The 23,772-nt window shown below is 35.7% G+C and overlaps 1 protein-coding gene across 2 annotated transcripts in view; it reads left to right on the top strand.

The window, feature by feature from the left end:
* GPR155 (G protein-coupled receptor 155) overlaps positions 1–23,495 on the top strand; it is a 31,009-nt gene extending 7,514 nt beyond the window's left edge. Inside the window, exons 3-16 of one of the 2 annotated variants that reach the window (XM_076342586.1) lie at positions 4,095–4,494; positions 5,867–6,032; positions 7,304–7,459; positions 8,573–8,656; positions 9,984–10,104; positions 11,402–11,486; positions 11,568–11,658; positions 12,766–13,015; positions 13,674–13,775; positions 15,524–15,657; positions 17,197–17,292; positions 18,306–18,370; positions 19,134–19,271; positions 21,444–23,495. In XM_076342586.1, coding sequence (XP_076198701.1) covers positions 4,095–4,494; positions 5,867–6,032; positions 7,304–7,459; positions 8,573–8,656; positions 9,984–10,104; positions 11,402–11,486; positions 11,568–11,658; positions 12,766–13,015; positions 13,674–13,775; positions 15,524–15,657; positions 17,197–17,292; positions 18,306–18,370; positions 19,134–19,271; positions 21,444–21,666 — 2,111 coding nt within the window. In that variant the 3' untranslated portion in view covers positions 21,667–23,495. Of the gene's footprint in view, positions 1–4,094; positions 4,495–5,866; positions 6,033–7,303; positions 7,460–8,572; positions 8,657–9,983; positions 10,105–11,401; positions 11,487–11,567; positions 11,659–12,765; positions 13,016–13,673; positions 13,776–15,523; positions 15,658–17,196; positions 17,293–18,305; positions 18,371–19,133; positions 19,272–21,390 lie in introns of both variants that reach the window. The other variant, XM_076342587.1, reaches the window with a different exon arrangement.
* Positions 23,496–23,772: the final 277 nt, after the last annotated feature.

A 23,772-nucleotide genomic window follows, 5' to 3' on the forward strand; every position in this document is an offset into this window, starting at 1 on the left:
CTTCTCCCACTTGCTGCTGTCTGAATTGCAGTGCTTTTTACCTGCCTTGGGAGGCTCTTTTGTGCCAATGTAGCTTTCAGCGCTGCCTCTCCCCAGGCTGACCCGTGTGGCTGGTGTGGGAATGCACACTGCAGGTATCAGGATCTTCAAAATACACCTCGAGTGGAAGGCATTTGGAGAGGATGCCTGGACTATGTTTTATTTGTTTGCTGCTCCCTGAAGAGAAAGTACTCTGTGCCTCTCAAATTCTCTTGAGATCACTCTTATCATCCAGACATAGGTTAAGAAGGTTAAGAACAAAAAAAGAAAGCAAGTTTGTTCTAGCAAAGCGAAAAGTGAGATATTTGATTACCGAATTGAAAATACAGTTACAAAAGAGAAGCTTAAACATGCAATTCCAGATTATACGTAACAACAAGTAGCTCCATATTTTAGATTACTTGAGGGTTGGCAGTTTTATTCTCCCTGTTCCAGGGCAGCACGCTCAGGAGAATCTTGAATCTTTCTTACTCCCTTCAAATTTGCTGGATATGTATAAAATATAGACAAATGCAATAGCAAACTTTTTCTTCCCTAGATGAAAATACCTAGTTTCCCTCAGTTGCATCTCCTGAGATTTATTCCTCTTGGGAGAAATCAGAAGCGTATCACAAATAAGGCTGTGAGGTTTATGTCTTTGTTTCTTGGTACTGGATTAAAATGTCTGTTAGGGTTTCTCTTTTTTCCTATTTTGAGGTTGTCTAAACATAGTTCCATTTTAAAACATTTTTTCTACTTTGAATGACTTTCTTGTCAGATTGCATTTTTCTTCAAGTATTTCATGATTTATAAAATACGATTAATATTTCTTCTATGTACAATCTAGCCAAATTCACAACACTTAGTTCATTAGGAGCTTTACTGGAATACTTTACACAATAGTAACACTTAAGGGTTGTTAATTTCTCAGAGCTGTTTATTTCCTTTCCTGTCCTTCCCTTCTCCCATCCCCAAACTCTCACCAGTGTTTGGTTCATGCTGTCAGGTGTGCAAACTTTTTACTGTTAGTGGCTTCTCTGAAGTGTTTGCAGGACTAGGCAACAAAGAATGCCTTGCTTATTTCTTTTCAGGTGTGATGATAGGTAGTGTTTTGAGCAAAACCAGATCTTTTAATGAAATATGTTTTTAAAGGCTGCTTCAGTTGAAATTTGTAAAGGGAAAAAAAATCAGTATTGACAAATTCATGTATTATAATTACGCTATTTAAAAAGGCAGTTTGAACTCTTAAATAGATAAAGAACGTCCTGAGTTTTCATCCCATGTAATTTTTTTTCTTTAATAACCACTATGCTATTTTTTGCTGTTGAGCAAAGATTTGCACATAAGAAAATAAAAATACAGATTAAATTTTCAAAGATCACCACTCTGTTCTTCTCTAATCGCTGTTATGACAGTTCTACACTACAAACTGATGTTGGTTCAGAGTGAAAAACAACTGGTACAGAAACTTGCTAGCAGATCCCCTGATATAGATAGAATTACTATGATAGAAAGCTTTGTCTGTTTGGTTGTTATTGCTACGTGAGATGATACAACTCTGACAGAACAGCTTCATCTACTCACCGGTGCTGTATTGTTAAAGCATAGGTGTAGCAGAAGTGCCGTGTGGATGATGGCTCAGTTACCATGACTTTAATGGTGCTAATTGTATTAAGTGTGAACAACTGGTGTGTGATTTATGTAATTTTGAGCAGCTGGGATGTGGAAAATTGATTTTTTTAAAAAAAGTATTAAAATATCTTTAATTTCAGTTTTTTGTTACGATCAGCAAGCAGGCACATTGATTTAAATAAAGAGAAAATTTTTCATCAGAGATAGAACCTGTGGATTATTTTTACTGTCTTAATGATTCCTTAAGAGTGATTTCTTATTTTTTTCCCACTGACTCAGCAATCTGCATTGGTTCCACTTTATGCTACCCAGGAAAATGCATTGTGACTTCATACATCAGTTAAATTACTTATAGAGCGTAATATATTAAGAATACAGTTTCACTTTGCCAAAAAAAGATTTATTACATTTTTTACTCCGACAGTATTTACATGTGACTTGTGTTGAGTTGCATTTAATTGAAATGGGCATTCTGCATAAAGCAGCATAAAAGCATCGCTCTAAGGTTTGGGGTTTTAGAAAATTTTGACTTACATAAAAAGTGTTCAGCATGTTTAAAGTGGTTTTATTTATCAGAATATATTCAGTGTTTAAAACTGGCTTGTTAAATGCAGTAACTAACCACTAACTTGGTTCAGCAGTTTATTCAGGATTTTAAGACAGGTAGCTCTTGTATACATACCTTAATCACGGCTTGTAAGAAGAAAAGCACCTTTAGTGTTTCTTCTTTTATATTGAAAATCGACTAATTGCAAATGTCGGTTTATTCAATCTAAAGAGGAGGCTGTTTACAGTAAATGCTCATTTAGCACTTAGTAGATCCTGTCATTCCAGATGCTTAACTGAATATGAAGGTAAAAATCCTTTGGATTTTGAAAAACATAGTCACGAGGGAAAACTTTTTCAGAAAAAGAACAGGTTTAGTATATGGGGAAATGGAAATACCTGCAACAGTTGGCTGCTTAGTGATCTTAAACTTTATTTAGTACTTTAAGAGTGCAAAGTTATCCCATAGAAAGGTCTAGTAGGTGTACTTATGCAATAGTGTTTCTTTTTTTTTATATTCTTTGTAGTACAAACAGAATTGCATCTGCATATTAAGATACTTCTGCCAGGGAAGAATGTGTTTCTCTCTAACTTGGGTAGGAAAAATGAAAATGGAAAGCATCACTTTGCATATTTCTGAAAATTATTGGAAATAACATTATAAGGCAGGTAAAAGGTAAATGTTATCTTTCCAAAGAAGTTTGGAAAGTTAACATGGCATTCTTACACAGATAAACTCTGTATTGCTAACCAGATAAACAGCAATTTTGGTAGATTTAATTTATCATTTAATACATATATAGGAAATACAACAGTATAGACCTAGAAGTTTTAAAATAATTTCACTTGAACTCTTTGTTTATAAAACACACTTAAAATGCAAACATGAAGCAGTGATGGCAATTTAAATGTTATTTTACTGCTTATGTGAGAAAATGCTTCATGTGCATCATTTCTCTTTCTTCTTTTCCATTTTCAATATGAAGTAATGAAATTATGATAGGGAGACCAAAACCATCTGCATTCCGCGGGATTCAAGACCTTGCAGCTTTACAAGTGACTTTACTATAGGGTATTATAATTAAAAGAAAACAAAATCCTACTTTAAAAATATTGGTGGTTTTTTTTATTCACCCTAGGATAGAATCTTATATATCTTTCCAGAGTCTTTTCATGATTTTTGAAGTGCTGTTAGCACAAACTTAAAGTAAGAAGCAGTTCCACCTTGACTCACAAGTATGTAGTAGCAATGAAAACAAATGCTCATGATTTAAATTTCCCTGAGGGACTAGAACTACAGTGACAACTCTTGTCCTGAGTAGTCCCAGAAAATGAACTAATAATTATGTGCTAATGTATTTTTTTATTTGGTTGTTGCTTTGCTGTGTTGTATGGAATCAGTGTAGAAAGATTATACCTGACTTACCCACCGGAAACTGGTTAAATTCCAGAGATGTGAGACTCCCCTAAGATGAGGAGCAACTTGTGTCCTGCAAAGGTGCATGTAATTCTCCATGACTCTCATGTTTCTGGGGAAGAAAAGCAATTCAGAAAAAAACCGATTTTTTTCAGCATTTGGGATGACTCAAAGGGCGTGTGGGATTGTTATATTATTTTCTTTTTTTTCCTGTAAATCTTGAATATTCGTAGAATCATTAAATAGTGTTGGATAGTTAATCTTTGATATTTTAACATGTTCATTACGTGACTGTGGCTTAATGGTGATTGGGCATACTTCTCTTGCTACCTCATCTTATATTGATTGTAAATACAGTTACCTCTAAAGGATAATGAAATAATTTTTCTGTACTTTTCAGACAACAAAACTTAATTTCAGTATTAATGTATTTTTGTACTGAAATGTTATCACTCATCACTTTTCATTTCCTGTCTTCTAGTTGAAGCTTTATATCAAACCACTTACCCAGAATATCTCCAGTACATTTACCTAGTGGCTCCAATATCTCTTATGATGCTAAACCCTCTCGGGTTTATCTTCTGTGAAATCCAGAAGTGGAGAGATAATCGCACTGTGTCACAGAGCAAAATCAAAATAGTGGGCCTAGCACTCCTTCGAGTTTTGCAGAACCCAATTGTATTCATGGTCTTCATAGGAATTGCCTCAAACTTTGTTCTTGGCCAGAAAATTCCCGAATACCTCGAAAACTTCCTTGACGGACTGGGCAGTTCATTTTCTGGCTCCGCACTTTTTTACCTTGGACTAACTATGGTGGGACAAACAAAAAAACTGACAAAGGGTATGTTTGTTGCACTGATCCTTCTCATCACAGCTAAACTGTAAGTTCGATTTATGTACTTTTATAATTTTGTTCTCTAGATGTTTTAAGCTCTGATTATACTGGTCAGATGGCTTTTCTCTCAAAATCATTATAGTGATAGTATGTTTCACTTCCAGTATTTTGGGTGACTGCTTCCCAAACTCTGATAGCATACAACTGTTAACTTTTAAAAGAAATTTTGCACACCACAAACCTGTTGTAAGGCTCTGCAGAAAAAAAAAAATTGAGGGGTGCTGTGGCTTCATGGACTGCCCACAGACCATCTGTCACGAATTGGGTGTTTGGTGAATTACTAGCTTAAATTAAAATTTACTGGTTAAATAGTTAGACAAGAGCGAGTTTAAGTATTATTTGATTAGTATTTGTATTTTCTTTGGATTACACAACACGTCTCTAAATTAGTTGGTTTTCCTTGCTTTGTCTATAAATCTTTGAAACTGCTATATTGGAAGAGCTTAAAAATGGTCGCTTTACACTCTTAAACTGTCTGACTTTTAAGCATGAATAAATGACAATTTGTATTTAGAACTTACGCCATCATTATCTTCCCTTGAATATATCTCAGTTACTGGAGAACTAAATATTTTATTTGCTACGGAGCTACAATTAACATAATAGAACGATTGTTTGGTGGTTAAGTTTATACTGTAAAATTTGAAGGTACGTTTGAATATTAGTACAACTAACTAGCAAACTTAAAGACCTAGTCTGTAAACCAGCTCGATGACAAATTTTCTAAGAACATGAGGAAAAAATGTTTTTTAATGTTACCACTTTGCTTTACTGGTGAGTTTATGTAATCAGCCTGTGTAAGGCTTACGTAGTGAATCTATGTGAGATCTGGGGTATTGCTAAAGGCGAACAGAATAGCATTGATGTAGGGGTTTTTTTGCTGGCCAAAACTTTCAGAATGGGATACTTAAGCTTGAGCCCTTATTGTATTTCAGACAGCTTGCAGAAAGGTGCTTAAGCTTAAGCTTGCTGACTGCTTATAGCTACTATTACTTTAACAGTTGAAAAATGAGGGGGGGTTTTATATTTTACCTTTCTAAATCTGAGGTTTATACAAAGAACGTGTCTGCACAATCAGAGAATGTTCTTATATCCCAGAGTTTGTTGTAATTTTTACCATTTTTTCTGTGTATGGACTTTTTTGGTTTAACCTGTAACACAAAATTTTTAAACAGCTGGTAAATGTCATGGTAACAGTAAAGGCAATCATTCAAAGCAATGTCAGTATTTTGCTTTTCATAAATAGTACTCAAACAAGCCTTAAATTTCCTTTTGGTTCATTTTCTGAGTAAAGAAGAGTCTATTGCTATAGCTCGAGTAATATTTTTTTTTAATTACTTTTTTCCCTCTCTTTTCAGACTTATGATGCCATTTCTCTGTAGAGAAATGGTGGAACTTTTGGACAAGAGTGACAGCATAGTCAACCACACCAGTTTATCAAACTATGCATTTCTTTATGGAGTTTTTCCAGCAGCACCTGGTGTCGCAATATTTGCAAGTCAATTTAATATGGAAGTAGGAATTGTATGTAGTTAGCTCTTCCCAAACATGTACTAACTTTGAGCTTAATTTTGTTGATGACATACTTAAATAAATAAGTAGGCTTGATGACTTTGCTTTTCTGTGGTATAGACTCCTCAGATTTACTTGTACTCCCTAGACCTCAAATATAAATTATATTTCAGATTATTAATTAAGCAAAATACTCTTTCCTGATGTCTCAAGTGTCTTGATAGTACACGTTCATAAATAAGTCCTCATACTTTTCTTATTGGTGACTCTAGTAGGAAGAACTAGGATAACTTTAAATATAAAGAACTTGTATCTTTGTTGTGCGTTTGTTGTTTTTTGGTTTGTTTTTTTTTGAAGACCTTATCTTTGAGCTACTGTTTTTGTAGGAAAAAACAGAAATTATGTTACTGCCTTCAGTAGGAAAAGTGTTAGCTTAATGCTGAAAACTTACGGAAGAACTTATGCTTTAACTGATTCTATTGTGTTGCCCTTCAGTTAAATCTTGCTATAGAAATGTATTTTACTTTTTTTTTTATAGTAGAGGGTGTCAATTACCTTTTCAACTTAAAATACAAATTTTGTAACTGTTTCCTTTCTTCCGCTTGAAGCGACATTAAAACATTCCTGTTGACTTCCATTGTTTCTAATGTTATCTATTTTTGGTTTGTTTAGTTGTTTTTTTTTAAAGAAAAGAAAAAAAAAAGACGCTAAAAGTAAACCTTACAAGATAGAATTTTGCCCAAGAGAGATCTGTCGTATCTGTAGTATGAGTAACAATTCACACTTCCATCACTGTGCAAATTCTAGAAAGCAGAAAGACAATGAGAAACCAAAATAGAAATCACTTAAATGTAAATATATATGGCTTCTTCTCATTAATTGGTGCATTAGTATTTGCATAACTACATGTTTTCTTATTTATTTACAGTGAGAATCTTTGTATCCAAAAGTAAATTGTGACATTGTAAATCCACCCTTAGACTGTAGTCATCAGTATATTTGACACCCATGAAAAAGCTCTGTAAGAATTTGCAGTAGGGAACTCTCTATTCCTACTATTTCAGAAGCTTGTTAAAATTTTCAGTTTAACTGTGTGTATAAAATAGATACTTTCTGGCTCAAATTCTAAATAATTTGTTGTAGAAACAACTCAGTGTTTTGTTAAAGGTCTATGTATGTTTAATTCAAAGGTACAATTTTGCCAGTGGTTATATTCCTGAAAGCAGATTATTTAGCTTGAGATCTGACTCACTCAGTTCTTGTTTCTGTTTGACTCTTTGCAGATTACCTCAGGCATGGTGATAAGCACTTTCGTGTCTGCACCTATTATGTATGTTTCTGCGTGGCTGTTGACCATTCCATCTATGGACCCCAACCCACTGGCATCTGCACTCCAAAATGTTAGCTTTGACATAAGTATTGTCAGCCTCATTTCTCTGGTAGGTGTTGATGAAGTGACATACAAAAGCACACTGTCTTGTCAGGGTAGCGTTAGTACATAAGCAGCAAATTGAGTCATGATAAGATGACTCGCGTTTCCTCATCATATCCTGTTGCAGAAGGGTGAGGAAGGAGTTAAAAATCTTCTTGATTTAGCAGTGGGTGAGCTTGAAAGCTGCACTGTAGAGAAAGATAGATAAATAAATTAGAGCACTAGTGCAGGACTTAAAAGTTTGTTCCTTTTCGTTGTTTGGGGTTTGGGGGGGAGGGGGAGGTTTGTTTTGTTTTAAATAATAAGGTGTGGGGGAATAGCACTACTAGCTTACACCACAGGGAATAATTACATCAAGCCATTGTGATGCTATCACAGTAATGGAGGCTGTGTACAAACTTCAGCTCCAGAAATGTCAGTGAATATTTGTTTAATGAAATAGTAATAAGTATTAATGAAAATGTTTAATTTGAAAGTTTTAATTTAGCTTTATCAAATTCCTTTCCTAGAAATTCTGGGTGCACAGTTCTTAAAAAGTGGGTTGATAATCCAGAAGTCCAATGTGAATTGTGTTTTGGCTTTATAGGCACTACAGATAGTAGTTTATTTTGTTGGCTTTTTTAAAATAAAAACACCCGTGTTGGACGGAGCTGGAATTTTCCTAAGTTGTTGTCTTACCGAAGTCCTCTTGTGTTGAAACTGTGCCTTAAGGGAAGCCACAAGTGAATGCTGCCTCTTGCTGTCACAGATCATTTTGGGAGATTCGGGGAGGGGGAGGGGGGCGGGGATTTTAAATTCTAAATTGCCAGGCTACTCTGTGGTCATTTATGTCCTGAGGAACAACCAGGCTTCTGCACTCTAGAGGCAAGCTCTTAGTGCTTCCTGGATATATTTCACCATCATGAGAACACAAAGATGCATTGCTTTTTCTGGCCGTAGTTGCTGAGGCATAGGGACTGGCAGCAGATGGTGTGGAGCTGACTACAGTAGTCATGTTGCCAAGAAACTTTTCAAGAAGATTTGTTGTAAATTTAATTTCACCGTAGTCTGCGAGAATACTCATCTTGTTCTTTTGGGTTTTGTTTTACTCTTAAATTCAATTTTTTCTTGTACGTTACAGATCTGGTCTCTTATTGTTGTTGTTCTCAGTAAGAAATACAAACAGCTTCCTCATATGATTACAACAAATTTACTTGTTGCTCAGGTCAGTAGTAAGAAGCATGCTGTTGTGTGAGTTTTGTTTTTTTAAGTCTTACTTTTAACATTTTTATAGGTTTGGTTTCTACAGTGATATCTTTGTAGCCATCTAGGGAGGGCAGGGGAATCTACTGTGCGACTTGTCTAAACAATTTCTGTGCCTTAAAATACACCCTTGAAGAAAATTATAGTTGATGCTGGTAGTATGGTTTTCAAACAGAACTATAAGCAATCAGAATGGGGAGTGGCTTCTGAAATATATTTTTAGCATTATAAGTTACTACCTAATACTGTTGAGTGCACTTCTGTATCAATTTATGCCAATCTGAAGTCAGCAATGCCAGGATCGGCAGCAGCGTGTGTTTGACTCTATGGTGACCTGATTCAAGGAGCTAAATAGAAAACTAATCCCCATGCTGGTTTAGCTCCCTGAAGTGGCTCGCTGAGGGATCAGACAGGTGCCAGTGCTGATGCAAGGAAGACGTGTGGGAATGCATGGCTGGTGGCTAGGGAAGGGCAAAGCCGAATAGCTCTGGATTAATTTTAATTATTATTTAAACTGAGAAAAAGCTGTAGAGTACATGTTCCTTCTTCCCTTGAAGTTAACTGCGCAACTGTTGTTAAATTCAGTGAGAGTAGCCTGTGCTTGTAATACATGTGCGTGGTAGTGCTTTCTGAAGTGTTCTATAGTTTAAAAAAAACAAATATATATATAGTAAAGTGTCTGAGGTCTGATCGTGGAGTCACATTTCAAAAAAGTCACATATGAGAGTTGCAGGTGCTTCTTGTCTATAACAGCAAAGTTAGCTTTAATCTTAAAATTTTGAACTACTGTACTACTGTTTCCATAATATTTCAGCCTACATTTTCAGATTCCTTCAGTACTAAAACTGTCATATATGCAGTATCACTGGGTGAAAACTTGTATAATTCTTCGCTGAGCAAACATCTGTTGACCTCAGCTTCATATCCAAATCATTTCAGATAAATGGTTTGTACTTAACAAAAGCTTTACATTTTACTACTTGTAAGACCTATGAAGATTATTTTTTTTTTTTCTGATTTGCCTTACTCCCAGTTTATCTGAGCTATATAACTGCTGTCAAAAAAACCCCTCCTGAAAATAGGGTACCGTAGTCAGTGACATAACTGTAATACTGAGTTTACTGCTGCACTGCTTTACTGCTATGAGAACTATCCAATTCATAAAATCACACTCAATGAATCTGGGGGTGGAGTTTTGAAGCTTATTGTAGCTACATTACACTGCGTTCAGTTTTTCTTGTCATCCTGCTTTCCCAATTTAAATGATGGCATCTTACCTTTCTTTCCAGTTTATTGCTTGCATTGGAATGATGGTATGGAATTTCATTGTTAAAGAAGAAGACATCACCATGCAGATCCTAGTATTTATATTTCTCTACAGCTCACTTTATAGCACCTACCTGTGGACAGGTATGGTTTTTCTAGGCAGAACCTAGGTACTGTAATAAAAGATTAACATACTGAAATAATTTTATTATATTCTTCAGAGTAATTGTTCCTTTCGCTTGTATGTAGTTCCACAAATATGCATACTTGTAAGCTGTGCCAAGCTGCAGCACTAGCAACACAGGGCTCCGTGTCAGGCGCTGCTTCTGCTATTGGAACCTTATACCTGGGCAGGTCTTGTTTGTCTTTGCTAGATATAGCAGCCTTACTAGCTTGTAACAAAAGACAAGAACCTGCTCTCAAGGCAGAAGCGATTACAAATAGAGTGAATGTGGTTGGTTGCCCTTCAGCTAGTCGAAATCTTATTGGTGATTTTTAATTAATGCAGAGCTTAAGATTTTAATTATTCAGCATTAAGTAGATTTAAAAACTTTGTGCCTCAAAAAACTAGGAAATACAGAATGAAAGGAAATACCAAAGTAGCTTTACCATTTTTTTTCCCCGGCAATTGTAATTTCTAAAAACAATGTGTGTTCTGCAGGTGTAGATGATTAATGAAGGGATTACTTGAAATAGGCAGAATTGAAAGATGCATCAAGAAGCTTGGAGAACCTTACATGTATGATTAAAAAAGAGACTTTGGGTATTCAGGAGACTTTTTATACCATTCTTGAGTCCACAAGTCTAAGGGTTTAATTCCTGTGGTGTTTTTGTGGAGTAAGTTGTATTTGTGTTTAGCTGAAATAGGTAGCTCGTGATTAGTATAGCCTAACATAAACACTATTTTTGCCTCAGCATGGGGAATGTTTCTGAGCTTCTGAGTTGTGAATAGAATAGGCAGTTCCAGAAGATACTCCTCTATATAGCTATATGTGTAAAGATATGTAAAACTTTTTTGTTAAATTTATCATTGACTTGTCAGTTTTTAAAGAAATGTTATAACAGAATACAACATTTTTTGGTTACTTAAGATTGTCAGTCTAGAACAACTGCTGTTGATACCCTAAGAAATTAGTTACTTGTGTCTTAAATGTTCTTACAGCATCTTTTATACACTTGTGAACCTTTCTAAGCATTTAGAAGTGGATGTTTAATATAAAACGTCCTGGAATTTCTTCAATGTTTCATTATTAATATGATTTTTTTTAAGATAATAGATGTTTCTATTTTACTTTCTCAGAATACAACTAGAAAAACAATTTTGGACTATTTGAAGGTCTGAGAAGAATATCTTGGTTATTGAGCAGGTCATATCATAGAGTTTCTAGGCTCTGTATTTATCAGTTCCCTTTTTAACAAGGCATTTCTTGGTTTTTTGTAGGTTTTCTATCTTTCTCTTTGTTTCTGTTGAGGAAGAGAGAAACAGTAAAGATTCCCATTGGATTTATCATCATAGCTGGATGGGGGTAAGTTAATTCAGATGTTTCCCTGTAGAATTAGTGGGAGCATGCTAAATAGGTTACTTTGTTTGTATTTTGCTCTTTCAGTGTCCCAACACTTCTGGTGGGAATCTTACTAATTGTTGGCGAACGTAACAACACTAGTATTGACTCTGCCTTTTTCTATGGAAAATACCAGGTATGAACATGTTCTATCCTCATCACCTCAGACTTCTGCCATGTCCAATACATTATTGAGAAATTGCGTTCTCTGCTTCTTATGTCAGTAGCTTTCAGTCAAAGTACAGGCTACCATAATAACAGTATCATTATAGAATGCTTATAGATTGATACAAAAATGTATTTCTGTAATGAACCACTAGGAAAACTTGTTTGAACAAGGACCTTCACATTTAGGCAACTGCGACTAAGAAAAAGAGGGAGTAGGTTTCCCAAAGAAAAGGCTTAGGAGTGGTAATGAATTGCCGAGCCCTTTTCCTGGTGACTAATTTGTAGTCTCACTTGATAATTATCTAAAATTGTTACCATCCAATAGCTAATTAATGGCTTTTGGTCTGTAATAGATAGGATCTACATTACATGTGTAGCAGCTGCTTGCACTATGGGAGACTTCTCTGCACAATCATGCGTTGAAAGTCCCTGAGCCTGAACTACAGTTTTTACCAATAAATAATTCCTCTTATCAGAGGATGTGAAGTGCACCAGCATAGATATTTGTTGTGTTTTCCGTCTGTCTCTCTTATGGATAGAGAGGCTATGAGTCTCTCAAGGTTATTCATGTGGCACTTTCACAAGTACTAAAATACGCAGAGTCTACTGTGAGGCTATCAGTGGCAGATGATTAGAAGGAAAGGTTAATTAATGGGATGCTCCCCATTGGAGAAAGCGTGGAAATTAGAGCTGTGCCAGAGGGTGACAAGAGCACATACCTCTTTGGAATTAAAAGGTACCTGAACAGAACTTAAACTGGAGCACTAATGATCCTGAGGGGAAAGATTATGATGGTGAGGGGATGTTTTTGGATTGCATGGGAAATAGGGGTCCCCATGGGAAAATAGGGGTCTTTAAAAAAGAGCTGAGTTACTCAGGCAAGGAAAATTAGTCTCGTGTACTGATTGCTCCTTCAATGCCATAAGATGCATTGCAAATGCAAATATAAAAACTCTGTCTTATTCAGATGCATTTGTTAGTATATTTAGGAAAGTACAGAAGTTAGATAGACAGATATATGCAAATATTTTCCTTTATTTTCTATTTAAGTGTATTTTCTTTGCTCTCTTAACAGATAATTACCACAGCAGTGATCCTGTTCATCAGTATATTGATGTCAGGTATCTCACTTATGTGCATGAACAGAAATAGGCAAGAGTCAAGCTATGAGATATTGAACCCATATTCACCGCGTAGCCAAGTGGAGGAAGTTGAAGTGGAAGGGAGTGAGGGGAATCGAGTTTCAGCCACTGTGCCTCAGCCTTCTGCAGAATCTTCTGCACAGCCTTCTCGAGGATCTTCTGCACAGCCATCTACAGAAAGAGGTGGGGAAAGTAGATTTGCAAAAGAATACGTGGCTTGGGATACAATAAAATAATGTTCCAGATTTAATTCTGACCTGGGAAGGACAGCTGTTTACACCTTCAAGCATTACGCTAGGACAGAAGAAAATCTAGATATAACTGCCCAGGGATTTAGGTTTATGTTTCTAAGGAAAGTTTGATGATTATCACTATAAGGGTGGGGGAAGTGGACAGGAAAAAAAGCATGTGTATTGTTTTTATGTAAGTAATGGTATCTTGATAAGGATGTGATAAATGCAGTCCACTAGGTGTCTTAGATTGTTTACCCACTAAACCATCTCTCTGAGAATGAATGGTATGCCTGCAGCATTGCTACTCAATGTGTTTCTAATCCTCCTTGTTTGTATGCAGCCCTTTTGATCACCTCCTGTATATTTTCCCTCTAGCTAAAAGTACTTGTGTTGCTTCTGTGGTGGTAGTGCTATGTTAAATATTTCTATATATTAGTAGTGTAACCCATTTACCCTCTCAGCACATTGGAAAAATTAAGTCTGGTTTCTCCTTTTGGGTTATTTTTGAGCATAATAGTTAAAGCTGTATAGAATATATTGTTATACTTGGAAAATAAATTATGGTAGTGAAGAAAGCTAACTATCCTGTTACTGTATATGCTTAATAGGTTGCTGTTCTTGTCAAACAACAAATGGTGAATTATCCTGTGCTAGAGAGAGCAAAGGAGTGTCAAATGCTGTTGAAAGCAAGGTTCCTCCAATTGAGACAGGTAAAGCAGTAGTGTCTCCTTGGTCTAATACTACAAACCCTTCCACAACATTTATGTGTGTTGTTCACACAAAGAAACTAGGCTGTTGTTCTCTCAACTCTACCTGGATAACTTATATTTCATATTAAATTCAAGTATTAGGCAATATGTTAGGTGTTTGTTCTCTTCTGCCTGATAGTTAATTAGTAATCTTTCAGTGCTCAAGATGGACAGTTGTTTTGGGTTGGGTTTTTTACCACTAAGCTACTTTAACATGTCCTTCTGAGTGTTTAGACTTTACTTCTCCATCATTGCCTTGTTTGGACACTGGGAAGTTGAATGCGTAACCCTACTTCACCTCAAGTTTTCAACTTAAACACACTTTTTTACATTCTCATATTCAGATCTTGTGTCTTCTAAAAAGGCCTTTGAAGCCTTTGTTGTAATCATGCACAGGTTTTGAATGAGAAACTTTAGATCCAGAGGAGCAAGCACTTACTGGAGATTAGATCAAATGTCCATGCTGCTGTATGATCCATGTCTAGGGGAGAGTAGATGTAGAAAATTGTCTTAAGGGGGCCTTAGGAGTCACTAAAATAGAAAAAATGGATCAAAGTGACTGTTCAGCACCTGATGGAAAACTGCATGCTCAGCCCATTCTCATCGTACATCGCTTTCAATAATCAAAACTAGCTGCAGTGGAACCTTTCTTTTTTTTCTATTTTCTTTTTCTTAGTTTTTTAAATCCTTAACAAGGAAGTCCATATCCTTATGCTTTGTTTGGATGCAAAATAACTTTAAACAAATCCAAATATTTCACACTGAAACATATTTAGTTATGTCTCCTGTCATAAAATGCTAGCTTTCCACCTATTGCCAACTGTTTTATCTATTAAGTAATTCAAACAAGCATCATAAGAATGTCTTCCAAGGATGGAGGAGGGCCAGTTTAATTTTCTTACCCTAAAAGATAAGGTAGAAAATATCTTATGATTGAGTGGCAATTTTTTCGACCTACTGAGTGAACACTTCAAAACTGTAAGTCGGTAAAAGCAAATTGTAATGGATACACTTGTGTAACTTTGGCTGTAATAATTACTAATCCTTCTACTATCCCATTAAACTGCTATGACAGGTATCTGGTGCAAATACTTAGGTATGTCCTTGCCAGGAAGTTTTTCACTGCCATCTAGAGGAAGATATTCAGAATTCCTTAGAACTCTAGCTGGAAGACAAGCATCCATTCTCTGTGTGTTTGGCTCTTTTGGTTGATAGAATTATGACAGTGTTCTGATATACCATGTTAAAAAATACAGTCACAGAACTGAAATAAATACGGTTGCTTGTCTGATCTAGAGCTCAACAACGCTGAGATACAGAATAAAAACATCAGAGCTGATGGTACACTTGAAATATTTATTCCAGAAATTTATTTGAAGTTTAAAAACTGTTCTGAGAAAATGCTATTTTTTCATTATTTCTAGTAGTGTTTTCTAAATGTTAACCACAACTTAAGTTTGCATTGAACCTTTGAAAGAAGAGTTCTGTTGCAAAAAGTTTCTTCATTTTAGGAGCACACGTAAGCTACTGTTTCATTTGATTCATCAGATGTCTGAACAGGTTATTGTCAAAGCTCATATTAAATTTTATGTGTGTGACTTCAGTACAGATACTTACAAGGTAATTTAAGTCAGCAGGTTACATTAACAAGTTTGTTCATGGAGTTCGTAAGTTAGAAGCCTAATGAAAAATTCTGGTTTGTTTTTCAGCTGATCAGTGTGTGAGTTGTTGCAGTGCTCAAACCTGCATATTGGCTCAGGAAGAACAGCTTCTACAGACTGGAGACAAACAGCTGGCCAGACATGTGCTGCTGTGCTTACTTCTTGTTGTCGGCCTGTTTGCTGTAAATATTTTTTTCTCCCCATGTTGTTTAACTCATTGAGGTGGAATGATTTTTAGGAAAGCTATGTAGACAGTCCAGTAAAAATCTTCCAGTTCCTCATGTAACAATTCATTAAATAAGTTAGAGGCTTTATTTTGTTCCCTTACTGGAAGAGGGATATCATAAAATTAATTTTTCTGTGCCACATCATAAATTAAAGGCAAGTTAAGATTGATGATGTTAGTGAGCAAGCCACACTGGAGAACCCTAAAGGGGAAAAAAAATGGAATTCTATCATTTGATAATTAATTCATCACTACCGCCCCTCTTCCCATTTTTCTCAAGAGCTAGTCTTATTCCCGAGACAATAATCAATTAAAAATATAAAGTGAATTCTACTTCTGAAGGAGACTGTACAAAAATTGTTTCAATCTGATTGTCTTATATCTGGAACTTGGATTTCTTTGAGGTGCTTTAATAATGAAGAATAATGTAAGACTTTATTTGAAATGGGAAAATGCAGTTTTGTTGCTTTTAGTGGTGGTTTGGAGGCAATGTAGCTAAGCTGGTATTGCCAAGCATCATTACTGACTAGTTCCCAGCTGTGAAGGTGGCTGCTCCTGTGTAAAAGTGTGAAATACCAGAATGTAATGCATTGGGGATATAATTTGAATTTTTAACTGTGACAAAGATGAGGAACAACTCTCTCTGAGTGTAATGCTCAAAGTTGAGCTTCTTGCGGATGACAATTAAGGGGGAAGTATTTTTATTTGAAATGGAAAATACTATGGCACAAATATGTAATACTGCAAAGCAGGACAGTGTGGCACAACTATGTAGTGTAATAGTTACTGCTTTTCAGGTCCTGTTAAATTACAAAATGGAAGTTTTCCTTCCCTCAAATTTCCTGTATCAAATATTCTATGCTAATATATTTTTTTACATCCTCTGTATTTAAGAGGTGTCCCAAATGTTAACCTCTATTTTAGTTGTATCTGAATGATTACATATATACTATGAACTGAGACCAGTTACATTAAAGAATTAGCCTTTACACCCGAAGGGGTTAACTTTGGAAGTTTTTTTGTTCTGTCAGGCATCTAAAATAGCTGAAGTGGTATGTGCTTCAGCTTAACGCAATCTTAACTATGCAGAAAAGATGTAGAAAGCACTGGTCTCAGCCAAACAGGCCTAAAGACAAATACTGCAAATCTGTCTGGGCTAATATTGTCTGTGTTAGGTTGAATACTTAAGTATGCTTAAGGCAAGTTCCTGATGTAAACATATGAAGGGGCAGGACCTCTACACTGGTTGTTTTGCATTATTTTGTTTAAAACCAAACAAGCTTCCCCCCGCCCACTATTAAGTCTAACTAAAACTGATGTTTTAAGGTGTTTATTCCCTCTTATTTGTCTTTATCTGAATCATTTGTTAAATAAAGACAGTGAAAATGTGCAAGAATCTGTTAGCATGTGAAGAGTAAGAAAGTGCTTGTGATTTTTAACAGTCAGGCTAGGTTTGTGGTTTTTGTTGGTTTGTTTTTTTTTTTTTTCTTAACAGAATCTTTCCAGTTGTTTGTGGTGGCTGTTCAACCAAGAGCCTGGAAGGCTATATGTGGAATTGCAGTTCTTCTGTGCTGTGTTTAATTTTGGTCAGGTACTTATCAACTTCTGTTCTGAAAATGACTTTGTTAGTGGGTGTTGCAGCACATGCTCTTACAAGCACTGTAAGTTGAAGTCCTCAAACAATGCTGAAGTCACCAGCTCCTTATGTTGTTTTGCCTTTTTTTCTCAAGCTTTTTCTTTTGCTTTGATAGCTTTCTTATCATAATGCATGTCTTTTATGTGCATGAACGTGTTTTGTGTGCATGAACACTTTCAAAGGTACAAATGACAACTGGGTGCCAAATGCCTATGGAAATTGAGTAGGATTTTAGCCTTATTTGTACCAGAAAGTTTCACCGGTGTCACTTCTGTAGAATTACACCAGTATAACTAAATAGGTGCAAGATGGCTACATGGATACTTTCGCTGTAAGGCTTTAAGATATTATCTCTTCAGTTGCAGTTACAGCACCATTAACTAATAGCTGACAATTAGATGTATAATTGTTCCAGCTGCACGTAGCCTATTTCAGTGCAAACTGACACAAGACAGCTTTGTTATCTAGGAGGGTGAAAGCAAGGCAGTGTTAATACACATACTAGAGGAATGTTTTACAGATCCGTGGATGTGCCTACAAGATGCACCGCAGTATCAAGTAATGATAGTAGTTTTGATACAAAAGCGGCACAGAAAAATGAATTAACTAGAGAACATTCTAGTGTTCAAATTAGAATAAGTTGGTTCTTTTCTTGACATTAACCAAGACATTTAAATAACTGGCTATGTAAGGTTACTGATGTTTTAAGTGTCAGATGCCATGTCACAGCATTAGGTTTACTGAACTGTTCTTGGAACAGTTTCTTTGATGGACTGTTATGTATTAATCTGTCTTTCTAAGGCCCAAATGAAAAATCAAAGCAGATACAAAATGCATTTGGCATGATATCTAGAGAAGAGGGATACTTCTCACGTGTGTTTTGGCAATGAGTTTTTAACATTTTATTTCTGTTCTTTAGAAACCAAAGGTTTTGCTTAAAGTTGCTTTTTCTGTATTTTTTCCTGTAGGGCTTCATTTCCTTCGGTATTTTTGGCTTAGATAAGCATTTAATCATTCTACCATTCAAGCGAAGGTAAATAGAAACTTTACACTTACACCTAAAAACTTAGTTATTAAAGATAATAATTTTTAAAGGGTACTGAGTGTTCGGTGCCGTTGCATTCCATTTCCTATTTGTTTGATCTTCCAAATTTCTTTTCTCTTCCAGTTGTGGAGAGCTAACTGCAGTTCACTGTGCATGAGTTTTTACTGCTGTCCTAATGACACTCCCAAAGACAAAAATCCCACAGGCTCCCTGTAGACAAAATCTTTGGCAAATAATAGCGAAGTATGTGATTGGATCAGTGAGATGATGGATCTTGAGAAATAATTTCAGCTGATAAATTAAAACTTTGATGCGAATGCTGAACCAGGTTCTATCATGACTGTTTTAAAGTCCTGTATTCATAACCTCATGCAAGTGCTTTGTGTGGATGGACACTTTCATTGATACCTCACTGTGGAGGCATAAGTTGTACAAAGCCATCTTTGACTTAGAGTTAACTGGCTGCGGTGTGAATCCAGCAGCTAAAGCTGGCTCCCAACTACTCTCTGTCCTTCCTTCTGCCTGAGCCTAGAATAAAACCTCTCAGTGTTCAAAGGCCATACAAGTTTATTAGGAAGATTGTATATAAAGTATTGGGCACAAAAACAGTAAAACAGAACAGAACTCATGGGAATCTTATCACAACTATCATTTGCAGTTTCCTTAAAAATGCCTTTGATTGATTTGTTGGTTTAATTTATTTTCTTTTTTTCTTTTTTCCTTTTTTTTTTTTTTTTTTTTTTGTTAAAAGACTTGAATTCCTCTGGGGAGGAAGAGAAGCAGCAGGGCATACAGATCCCTCTGTACCTGAGGAAATCAGGATGACCTGTCAACAGTTTGTTCGTTATCATAGAGATCACTGTGTCAAAAGCATTGTCAGAGGCAGAAGGTAAGGTTCCTCCCTGCACATATAACTTGTTACAAAGGTCACCTTTTGAAAATAATGAAATGCAGTTTAATCTGTCTGTGGGCGATTCCTTTTGTGGCATATTTATTCAAACCTCAAGGTGAGGATTAAGAATTTAGCAGTAGCAGAGAAATGTTTCTAGTCTCAAACTGAACCATTGAGGTGCAAGTTATCACATTGTCCCATCTAGATTTTATATAAATTATAAAAAGTTTTATATCATTAAGGCATGGCCCTAGTTTTTGCATTTAGCTGGAGTTCAGGAGAGAAAATCTTTCTGAATAAATGTATATGGTAATGCCTGTAATAGCGTGCCTGTGTCTATGAGTTTTGTCAAACTTGAGACCCTTCATTTGTTTTGTTTTGAGATTAAGACGGTGTCAGTATTTATGTGACTGATTGTTTACTAATAAATAGCTTTTACAGGAGGCAAAACTATTGCAATTGATGTCAGTGTGTACTCAGAGGCCACTCAATACGTGAGATTACAGTGTTTTTAGGACCTTTACCTCTCTGAGTTCATACAATTTCTTTTGCTCATTCCTCTCGTGAGGCCTAATCCTCAATTTGTGAGATCAGCAAAGCTTTCAGATGCAAATTATGATACCCAAATCAAGGATTATGTGTTCAGGTACGTGTAGGTGGATGAGAAGAGAAATGCAGACAGAAGCAGCAGGAACAAGAAAAAGATTCTGCCTTTATTTAAATATTTACTGCATGAAATGGAGACATGAAGAATTGTTCTAACAGGACACTTCAACTTATTGTGTGAGCTTTTAAGTAGGACTAGTTTGGTGGGACGGGGTGGTCTTTTAATGGTCAGATAGTCCAAAATCACATTCCAGAACTGTTTTTTGACAGCATCATGATTTTGTTCAGTCTCCTCAGAAATCAGTAATGTTCCATAAGAAATAAAGTAATGAAGTTATCCATTTAGGAAAAATGAACTATGGCAGTTCAAGGACTTGTTTCTTTCATGCCAGACAGAAAAGATGTATCAGAAAATGTTTGTTTTGAAATAGGACAGGTTTTACAGCTGTTTCCTGTGCCTCTGCTGCTATTGTGGTTTCTTGTGCTTTGGGCTGTTCGTTTGGTTGGGTTTTGTGGGGTTTTTTTTAATTGTATATCACCTGAGAATACATCAAACTGACATTTGTTGCTTCATTGTTTTAATATTATGCTTGTGTGGAATTAGTTTCATGTCTTATTTCTCCTTGTGAGTTCAAAGAAAGCATTTATCTTCTCATTTTAAATATTCATCTAACTTGATCCTATCCTCTTTGATTTAAACGTACTGTAACTGAGACCTTGTAATCATGGATTGTTATTTATTTTAATTTTTGCTTCTCTGCTAATAGATGTTAACACTTGCTCTGTGTTACTGCTGCTTTTAACTTAAAAAAAAAAATAGAGAAAGAAGTTTGTTTTTTGCTGTGTAGCTGTTAATCTTCAGAAACCCTGTGCTTGGGTTCCATAGAGCAGATTTTAGATAACCAGAAACATTCATTGCTGCAGGTAAATTTATGAATGGTATTTTTACTGCAACTAGGTAGATGTTAGTGGCATTGCCTCATAAATATGTAAAAGCAAATTAGTTTAGTCTTGTCGTAAAGGTTTTGTTTATTCTTAGTACTGCCTGTGTGGTAAATATTTAAGCAGATATGCAAGTTAAATGGTTTTTGTTTACAATATATGTAAGCAGTTAGTGTCTGTTTAAAGCTGTAGAGAAATTATAAAATGGAATTCAAGTGCAGATTGAGTTCCTGTTGCTACCCGCATGCTGCACTCAAATCAGATATTTTGTTGAAGAAATGGTCATGCTAATGAGTACATGGGAAGTAAGTATCCAAGAAATAGAATTACATTGTGTGTGTTTTTAGGAAAATTGCTACTTATGTTCACTGAAGTTTATTTGCACAAGCCTAAAATAACTTTGTATCTACATTTTGCTTCTCATTGAAGTGTCTGTAGGAAAAGGTAGTGAGCATTGGCATGTCCCTAATATGCAAAACTTGCAAATTCTCTTCTAACAATGCTCTTAACTATCATGATGTCTTTCCTTGTTTCCTGCTATTTTTCCTTGCCTTTCCCCATCGTGCAGTGGTGATACCAGATTTACAGAACATGTGGGTGAATCATTCCTTTGACATACAGGTGTGGTGCAAAGATCTCCACTGGCATCTTCTTTGGCTGTGACCTGGTGAACTGGCTCATGCAAGTTGGCCTTGCCTCTGACCGTGGTGAAGCTGTGATGTATGGTGACAGACTGATGAAAGGAGGTGTCGTCCAGCATATTACGAATGAATTTGAATTTCGGGATGAATATTTGTATTACCGCTTTATTTCTAAGAGATCAGTTGCAGCTGAGAGCCATTGACCTGAGCATGTAGGCAGAGGATGGGCAGTTAGGGGTGAACGTGACCATCTCCTCTGCCTTCACCACTGAAATTGCAAGATTTTCTTTCTCAGGGCTCTCAGAGAATTGTGTTATTCTCACTTGTAAAGTTAAGAGATGTGGTTCTACTTGTGTCTATTCTGAAGGAAATGGTAGCAAGTGATATTTAGTGAGCATTCCAACCGGAATGTAACTAGAACAAAACAACATGCTCTGGATTTAGAGCATTTTTTCCATTTTGAGCAAAACAAGTAGTAAAATTATATGTGTTGCTGTCATATTATAGAGGCATTATAACAGCAGCTTTAGTGGCTGGTGTCACAAAAAAACCCAGCCAACCAAAATATGAGTGAGAGGTATTTTTCATGTTGCTGTATGTTTTCCATATTTTAGTGTGATGAAATATTGATTCCTGTTTATGGTCAGGCTTCCCCTTGACTTCATAGAAGTAGGATTTCTTCTATCATACCCCAGTTTTTACTACTCTACTCTTGTCTAACACCAGGAACTTTTTTTTAGCTGTTTACACCTCAGATCAGGTGGTTTGTTTCTCCCTTAAAGATAAAATCCTCCATTTGTAAAAGTAGAATTGTTGTGAAGATGATTCCGATGTCAGAGTATTAAAGTTGAGGAAATATTGAGTGGAATAAATAATGGTTTTGTACAAACTTACCAAATCTTAAAAACATAAAAATACCCACCGCTTCCCCAAATTAGGAAATGATATAATGGAATTTCATATAAACAATTGGTTCTGAAGTTTTGCCTTATGGTGGCAGTAACAGCTTTGTCAAGAGTAGGTTTTTACCTTCTGAAATTAGCCTTTCCAGTTTAATTCAGAAGTGCCAGCCTCAAATAAAGATGTTATGGAAGCCTTGGATACCTGTGCAAGTCAAGATGAAAAATTTTATCAAATCATAAAACCTTTTAAATGAAATACAATTACTTTTAAATCTGTTATATAAAGAAACCTAACTGAACATCCAAGTTAGGGTTTAGAGTAGCTAAAGATCCTAAAATTTTAGTATTGGTTGCCTAACACAGGTTTCTAATAAGCCTCAGGTATCCCCCTACGATGTTTAGTTACTCTAGTGTCATTCAGATTCCTGTGCACTGAAGGCAGAATCTGAGAATCTGTGTGTCTTCTGCAGTATTTTGAAAAGGTTAAAGACCAACTGTAGTATCTGATAGCTATTATGCTGCCCTTTTAAAAATGCAAAAACAGCATTTATATGTCTATATAAAAAATTTATATAGTGAGGGAAAGGAACCCAGATATTAAAAAAGTTATTTGCTCAAGCATATGAATAACTCTTCTCATCCTTTTTTTTTTTTAAAGTCTTTCACTTCTTTTTTCCTTTTTTTTTTTTAGTACACAGTTTTTTATTATAGCTACTTATGCATCTACTTTGTATTAAGAATTAAAAGTGATTTTAGCAGCATAAACTACTGTTCAAGAAACAGTTGTTTTATGGTAGCTATAACTCCATGCAAGACTTATATTGGAAAAATAATTCCTTTTACTGTCAGTCTTATTGCACATCTGCAGCATGCACAGAAACATAACTGCATCCTACTGCATATGTATGCTGTACAAACTGACATATTTTAATGTTTTCCAGCAACAAAATAATTGACATTTGTATCAGGCTGTGGCCACAAAGGAAAACCATAGCGTATTTCCATTACAACTGCTGAAGACGGCTACGTCAAATATTTTGGAATAATTAGATACATGTGACTTAAGAGCAGAAGCCGTGAGTATGTCTGGCTTCTAAATACTGTAACTTGTCAATAAATCAGTTACTTGATTTCAGAGTTCTGAGCTTTGATGTGATGTGAGGTGTGGGAGGGTTATGTGTGCATGTCAAGATTTATGACAAATGTGTTTTTCTGAGAGATCTGTTAAGGTGGCTCTTGGGTTTCAAATTTGGTATTTCTTAAATCCACCCTTGATGCTTTTTAAGTAGGCAGAGGACTTGTTAACGGGTGTTCACACAAAGATACCAGTTTTTGTCTAACAGCCTAAACAGATCTTTAGGAACGTTTCACATTATCATCTACTTACCAAATACAATTTTTTTTTTT

Source organism: Aptenodytes patagonicus, chromosome 6 (genome assembly GCF_965638725.1).
Source record: "Aptenodytes patagonicus chromosome 6, bAptPat1.pri.cur, whole genome shotgun sequence".
In the NCBI taxonomy this organism is placed as follows: Eukaryota; Metazoa; Chordata; class Aves; order Sphenisciformes; family Spheniscidae; genus Aptenodytes; species Aptenodytes patagonicus.